Source organism: Salvelinus fontinalis, chromosome 26, assembly GCF_029448725.1.
Source record: "Salvelinus fontinalis isolate EN_2023a chromosome 26, ASM2944872v1, whole genome shotgun sequence".
Lineage (NCBI taxonomy): Eukaryota > Metazoa > Chordata > Actinopteri > Salmoniformes > Salmonidae > Salvelinus > Salvelinus fontinalis.
Genome location: NC_074690.1, coordinates 30,690,049 through 30,697,941, shown reverse-complemented (window position 1 = coordinate 30,697,941; position 7,893 = coordinate 30,690,049). Strand labels below are relative to the sequence as shown.

Sequence of the window (7,893 nt, the reverse complement as noted above, 5' to 3'; positions counted from 1 at the left end):
GCGTCCCAAATGGCACCCTATTCCCTATAGTGTACTACTTTAGGCAAGTGCTCATAGGGCTCTGGTCAAAAGTCATATACAGTAAAGGGAATAGGGTGATATTTTGAACAAAGGCCCTCCTGTGTTACCAGAGGGGATGCGACAGGTGGTCATGATGCTGGAGCCCTCAGTGAGGTGGACAGCTTTGATGACAGTAAGCAGGGCCTGGTAGCGGTTCCTCTGGCTCCCATCCTGCTGCCAGTGTATCTGCAGGAGACGCTCCACCTTCACAAAGAACGTCACCAACTCCTCTCCTTCAGGTAGACAAGACGCACGCGCACACACACACACACACACTGAGGACGGAGGAGTAACATTCGTTGAGGGCGGAGACTAATCGATTGTAGGGGGATTTTGGGGGCCAACCCAGATAACCAAGCTCGACGACGACCCAGATGTCATATCCTCACACATATTTGCTTACAATAATATCATGAGTAACCTGCTTAATTGGTCACACATAACTTAAAATGGTATACTCTAAAGTATACAAGTGTTTTTCAGCTTTATCTGTGCCTCAGATCACACAGGAAACGGATTTCTCAAAGGGCTCAACTCATGACAATCCAATCTTAAACTGTCTGAACATCTCTCACTCTGTTCCCAAAGTAGCAAATGTCTCATTGTTCTCATTGTTCAATTGAAAGTTGTATCAGTTTCATAGCAACCAACATATGTACTGATGCATATACATAACTCAGAATGACTATATAATCTTGAGACTCAGAAGAATCATTTTAATTTGCGCCGTTTGCCTTTTAGCCATGCTTTACCATAATACTATTGGCCTTGGCTTTTTCAGCCTCTGGCGCTATTAGCCTTTGCATTTTTACCTGTACCCTGAAAGCTCTGTATTAAAATGTTTACTTTTCCTCTTTAACCTTTTCAAAGTCAACTTGCTACTGCAAAATTCAGTCTACAACTCACACAAAACCAAATGCCACACTTTGTGGTTGAAACAAACAAAGGCCACTGATTACATAGTTTACATTTCAGTAACTTCCTATCTCAGGGGTATTATGAAATTAAATTTCTCATTTTCAAGGCCATAAAATATATTTAAGTAGTTTCTTAAATCTAAATAATCTCAGAGACAATAAAAAGACGTACCACGAGTGCCTTTGACAAAAGAACAGAAGCGCCTCATCCCTCTCACACTGCCCAGGCATCTCTTCAGCAGCCACTGGTCTGCAAATGTCCACTTCAGCACCTCTGAGAAGGGAATAGCACAATGGACAGATGAGAAGAAGACTAGAATAAAACAGAATTACATAGCATCCTGCCCCTCCCTTGTCCCTCCCTCTCATATACTGCACACTGGTCACAACACATACTCTCATCAATACATTTGGTCTATGCCTAAATATTATCTCAATGCTTCAAATGGTTTGCTAATACTTAATACAGCCTGGCCTACTATTACGGGGTGTACCATTGTCTAAGGCTTTATTGACAGCTGTATAGTCTTTCTCTGGATGGAAACGAATATTAAAGAGTATTAACCTCCATCATCCCTGTATTGATTTTGCCTAACATTCTCTTAACCAGAAAAAAAGCACACTCTTGCACAACAATCCATTCAACCGATCTACTTCAAACACTGAAATTGCTGTTTGATGTATTTAAGTCTTGACCTTTAGCTTGGCATGACGAAAACTGCAGGAACTCTTTACACAAGGAGTAGGAGTTATACAGCTCTGTCTGTTTGAAGTAAACAAACCGATGCACGTTCAGCCATACAAGGAATCCGCCTCTTCTCACATCCTACAATGGCAATGAATGACAAGCTAGTCAGTAGCAATTTGACTTATCAGCTTGAATGTGGTAATCTTGTTGAACATTTGATTGTTTTGTATACCAAAATTAGTGTGAGTAATTCACTAACTTTTCTAATATGGCTTGGTTACCTGGATGCGTGGAATTTCAGGACAAAGGTACCACTTGTTTTCGGATAGAACACATAACGGAGTCTGACCAAACACCTAGGCCGAGATAAACATTACAGAAATTAGTGTATCCAAGATATAAAGAATCTACAAAAGTGTTGATTAACAAGAAATCCGTACATACTGGCAAATTCAGAAATGTATTGAAGAAATCCACAAAAACGTCATCCTTGAAAAAGTCTGCAAGCGCTTTATCACATTGTCCTCCTAGAAATAGACCATAGACAAAAATCTGTTCATAAATTATGAACTTTCATTTGAAATTCAAATGTTGTTTCTTATCCAAATGAGCATTCATAGAGTAAAGCCATATATCAGTCATAGCCACCTACCTGTTCTTGGTGTCATTTGAGTTGTGTACCCTCGCATCTTAAACTTCCAAAAGACATCCCTTTTGTCTGATCAATGGCGTTCTGATAAAATGATGGAGTTGTCTATATATAGATGACAACAGGCCTATAGGGACACCATGACATTTTTTTTAAAGTCTTGCATTCTTGAAGTGATGTCATAGATGTCAAAAGTTCCAAATGTATCATTGTTGGGTGAAATTGGAATGTTTTGTCTTGACACCAACTCACACTTTGTACTCACCTTCCACACTCTCTCTCCTCATGGAAAACCAATACCTCAATGCCAAAGAGATTATGTAGCTTGTCCTGCTACTCTACAGTGAACATATGATATATCATATGATATGATATACTGTATACCACAGGAGGCGGGTGGCACCTTAATTAGGGAGGAGGGGCTTGTGGTAATGGCTGGAGCGGAATTAGTGGAAGGATATTAACAAAATCAAACACTTGGTTTCCATGTGTTTGATGCCATTCCATTCGCTATGTTCCAGACATTATTATGAGCTGTTCTCCCTTCAGCAGCCTCCTGTGATATATACCATTATATATTGCACCCTTTCTCTAATACCCATCACTATTATTATTTATTAGAATAATTATAATAGTTTTTACTGTTATTGTTGTCATTATCTCACGTCACTTTAGCAACGGTGGCTTTGTCATTCATGCTAATAAAGCTTATCTCAATCTAAATCTGAATCTGATATGGGTTACTCCCGAACAATACTGTACATAAATGAACATCCTGTAGTATGTCACTGTGCGGAACTCTGATTTGATCAATTTTCCAGAAACGATAAATGTGTACCTACAAATATTAATGTGAATAATTTCTATAGCATACCAAGGTTCTTCATCAAGTGTGTTATTTTCTAAGATGAAGAACTAGTTCAACAATATGTAAATGGTATTTAATTGTAGGAAATTATAGGCCTTGACTTCTAGTTCATCTGAGTACATCAATACACAATATATTATTTTTTACCACGGGGCGGCGTTTGGAATATAGCTGCCGCCAGCCAGTGCATCTTTTCTGATGAGAGGCTTTTTGACTGCGTTTTATTTTCCCTGAGATGGAATTTAGTGCTATGTTTTTAAAATTGTACCCATTAAATCTAGATTACCTTTAAATATGCATATATTTCCAGACATTTTAGTAATTACTGTAAAGTTAAAGCTTTCTGCTCTTTGTAATTGTGTAGGAAGGGCATTAGATACAATGGGTTCCGTACTTGATACATTGTAGCGGTCTCACAAAATGTCACGCAATGATTTTAACTATAGTAGAGGGCGTTGCGCCTCGAACCCCGTCCAATGTTCGAGCTTCGTGTGCTTCAACCGCCTTGGAATACACACATATTTTTTCTCTGACCAATCATAGACGCCGAGCTACAGCTCTCACGTTATAAATTAAACCGAAACATGAGTTAGACTCTAAAGAATGAGAGAACAACTATCGGAACATTTTTCAACATTACATTGGACCTGCCAGTCCTTTCGTTTTTATTTCTATATTCTACAGGTAATTTACTCCCTCTTTCCTTATGATAAACTGTCTGTCTACCCTTATTTGACCTATTCTATTGTAGCCTAGTTATTTCCGCGTTCCAGATAAGTAGAAGGCACCTTTTTGTTTTGTTTCCAATTGGGACACTTTGTCCTTTCATTGGAAATGGTTGTCTTTAGTCAGATTTAGTGAAGTTTGTGGTGTCTTTGCTGATTTATTGACTTCCTCTCTATAATGTAGTGTTAGGTTAATTGTGCTGTAAATTGATGTAGGAAGTGTCTGATGCAATAGCGTCGCCATGACTCCAGTGGGTGTGGGGTGTGGGGGGTATTCTGGGAATGACGCATCAGGTTGGTGTCGTTGATGGTCGTAAAGGAGGATGATACAATGTTGTTGGGAAATGGGTTTATTAACTAGTGTAACATGGATTATGTTGATCTATCGCCTACCTATCCAGGAATGGTCATCTGATTAAGACGCTGTGATCAATATGGCAGAAATTTGTATTTTTGTCAGATTTGCTCTACTTGGACCATCTGTTTTGACTCTTGCCATGGATTTCAATGAAAGAAAATGCTTAAGATGTATCTTCGCATGCATTCTTTGATTAGTTCTGGAACAATGAGCAATCCTGTCCGAGTTAGCTGTTATGCAACATCTTCCAATTGTGGTCAACGAGGTGGCGGCTTTGACGTGTAAACTCATCATATTGGTTTACTTTTTTGCATCTCCCAGGTATTTTATAACAAATAATATGGCTACGTCCTCCAGCGCAGAACTGAGTAAGTCTGTCAAACAGCAGTACATGGACCTCCCTCAGGGAGACAAAGTCCAAATCATGTATGTCTGGATCGATGGAACCGGAGAGGGACTCCGCTGTAAAACCAGAACGCTGGATTCGGAGCCCAAGTCCATCGAAGGTAAGCAATGGTTGTTGGTTGACATTTGACGTAAAGTTCCAGGGGATTTATGAATTTTGTAGCCTAGCCTACCTAGTTGTTGAGTGACTTGAGTAAACTAACTCCTTCTTTGCCTTAATTCTGTAGAACTGCCGGAATGGAACTTTGATGGCTCTAGCACCTACCAGTCTGAGGGCTCAAACAGTGATATGTATTTGATTCCTTCTGCAATGTTCAGAGATCCTTTCCGCAAAGACCCCAACAAACTGGTCCTGTGTGAAGTGCTGAAGTACAACCGCAAACCTGCAGGTAACTTCTAAATCTTGGTGTGCATCTGTCTAGCTAAGCTTTTTAAATCCATTTTTACTTCAGTGTCTAATATAGGTAAATTCTTTGCACAGAAACCAACCTTCGTTTGACGTGTAATAAAGTCATGGACATGGTTGAGAACCAGGTCCCTTGGTTTGGCATGGAGCAAGAGTACACCATTTTGGGCACTGATGGACACCCATTCGGCTGGCCCAACAACGGCTTCCCTGGCCCACAAGGTAAAGACTGTTCTTAGTGGTCTTTGACTGACCATGTAAACTTCTTCCTTGGACGCATTACTTTGAATGTGGCGGTTACTATTCTTGAACTAACCCTGTCCTTATGTGTACAGGTCCCTATTACTGTGGAGTGGGATCTGACAAGGCCTACGGTAGAGATATTGTGGAAGCCCACTACAGAGCCTGCCTGTATGCTGGGGTCATGATCTGTGGAACCAATGCTGAAGTCATGCCTGCGCAGGTAAGCACAATTTTATGTATTTTATTTAATTTTTGCTTGTCTAATGGCTGATCCTATGCAATGAGACTTATGTACGTGAACACTGTTTTTGTCTTTCTAGTGGGAGTTCCAGGTTGGCCCTTGTGAAGGCATCAGCATGGGTGATCACCTTTGGGCAGCTAGGTTCATTCTCCACCGGGTGTGTGAGGACTTTGGTGTGGTGGCCTCGTTTGACCCCAAGCCCATCCCTGGAAACTGGAACGGAGCTGGATGCCACACCAATTTCAGCACAAAAGAGATGAGGGAAGAGGGTGGGTTGAAGTGAGTACACGATCATATGAAGATGCATTCATACTAGGTTTAAACAGTAGTCGTATTTATTCAATTGCACCCATCTGTATGCTTTTGGATGTGGAGTAAACCCAGACTTATTAGAATGCTCTTAAGGCAAAGCAGATGGTGTTGACCCCCTGTGAGCTTTTCTGTGATGAACTAATCTCGCCTTCTCTCTGCTCCAGGGCCATTGAGGAGTCCATTGAAAGGCTGGGGAAGAGGCATAGCTACCACATCCGTGCCTATGACCCTAAAGGGGGACTTGACAATGCCCGTCGCCTCACCGGCCACCATGAAACCTCCAACATCCACGAGTTCTCTGCTGGTGTGGCCAACCGCGGTGCCAGCATCCGCATCCCTCGCACCGTGGGCCAGGAGAAGAAGGGCTACTTTGAGGACCGCCGCCCGTCTGCCAACTGTGACCCGTACGCCGTGACTGAGGCTATAATCCGCACCTGTTTGCTCAGCGAGGAAGGAGACGAACCTGTGGACTACTAGATCTAACTAGATCCACACCTCTGGACTGAATCCCCTTCGCCATCACCCTTCTCCATTCTATTTTCTAAATGTCTGAAAAGTCCAACTAGTACTGTAGTTGTCGTCATTTCACTGAAATTATTCTAACCTTCTAAATGGCTTAAAGTTGGCTGGTCAACGTAACATGGAATTAAATCTGTTTAACATAAAAAACATTTCATGAAAGATGGTGGCTGATAGGGCATTGTCTTCCCCTTTCATTTGAGTCTTTTCTAGTGGGGAGTATTTAACTGTTTTTAAATCCCCATTTGATCTCTCGTTTCCTGCAGTCTATTGAACTGAAATAAACTAAAGGACATGTGGACACTGACGACTATGGCTGGGCGGCATGTGTAATTTTCTTAATAAAACCTCCTATGGCTAGTTTGTGTACTTTATGCCCGTTGACCTGGATTTTTTTTTAAACTGTCACTTTATTTCAATGTTACTATGTAGGAAGTGTTTTTAAATGTCAACTTTCACATTTTACACTACTGGATCATGTTGTACTGTACATTCTTCAGATATCTGGCTACAAATCCTGTCTTATCCATTTGGGTCCGTCTTACCATTTGTGGCGTTCCTGTGAGACTCATGAAGGAGTTTTATCCTTTGTCAACTGATTTCTTGTTCTGGCACATGATTTGGTAAAACCTGAATATGCTGAACTTTTTATTTAAACTTTCATTTTTATCACAACTGACTTTGTTTCTTGTCTCAACCGGTTTACTGAAGGCCAACAGCTGTGTTTAAACAGGCAGTCCAATTCTGAACACATCTTCCCCAACTAATTTGTCTTTTGACCAGTCACATCTAAGCTGCCTGTCAACACAGCCCATTTGGCATGTAGAACTAATGTAATGATATAGCAGAATCAAGGTATTCCTGAAGTGAAACCAAGCTGATAGAAATATCTTTGAGGAAGTTAATCACATTGTACATAATTCCCATTAAGAGCCAACCTGCAAAACTGCAAGTCTCCTAGTCAAAGGGTTTGTGTGGTGGATGGTTTCTGGATTGTATTGCAATTCACACATTTAAACAAGCAATCCAGGGTGTTCTCTGGCATTGATGCGTAGGAACATGATCACAGTAATTGAATCTGGACTAGACTTAAAATATTTCTCACCAGCATGTGCACAAGGGAGACACACATTTTCAATCAAGATGACTGATCATAAGCGTAAACTAAATACAGGCTGTACCTTTTATAAACTTTAATTAACATGGTGTGACTATTGGGCTACAGCTGGGCATGTTGCTCTTTCATGCAATGGTGTTGGGGAATGTTTTCCAGCTACTTGTACTGTAGAAGATTTACAACTGAAAGGACAGCTGAGTTGGTATACATCTAGCCTCTCCCACCAGGGCTTATAGTATCATGGCTGGAAACAAGACTAGAAAACATCCCATGTAACCTCTGACCCTTCTACACGTGTTCCTGCTCAACACGCAAAGTGCAGTACTTATAGCCTGACAAGTTAAACACCAAGTGACAGGCAGCTGCCTACCATTGTTGGCACTGA

General features: G+C 41.0%; 1 protein-coding gene across 1 annotated transcript; it reads left to right on the top strand.

Moving 5' to 3' along the window:
- The first annotated feature begins 3,729 nt into the window (after positions 1-3,729).
- LOC129824101 (glutamine synthetase-like) lies at positions 3,730-7,066 on the top strand. Its single transcript, XM_055883432.1, has 7 exons — positions 3,730-3,866; positions 4,587-4,771; positions 4,898-5,059; positions 5,152-5,298; positions 5,412-5,539; positions 5,640-5,839; positions 6,037-7,066. The coding sequence occupies exons 2-7, from the start codon at positions 4,606-4,608 to the stop codon at positions 6,347-6,349; spliced, it is 1,116 nt and encodes a 371-aa protein (XP_055739407.1). The 5' UTR covers positions 3,730-3,866; positions 4,587-4,605; the 3' UTR covers positions 6,350-7,066.
- Positions 7,067-7,893: the final 827 nt, after the last annotated feature.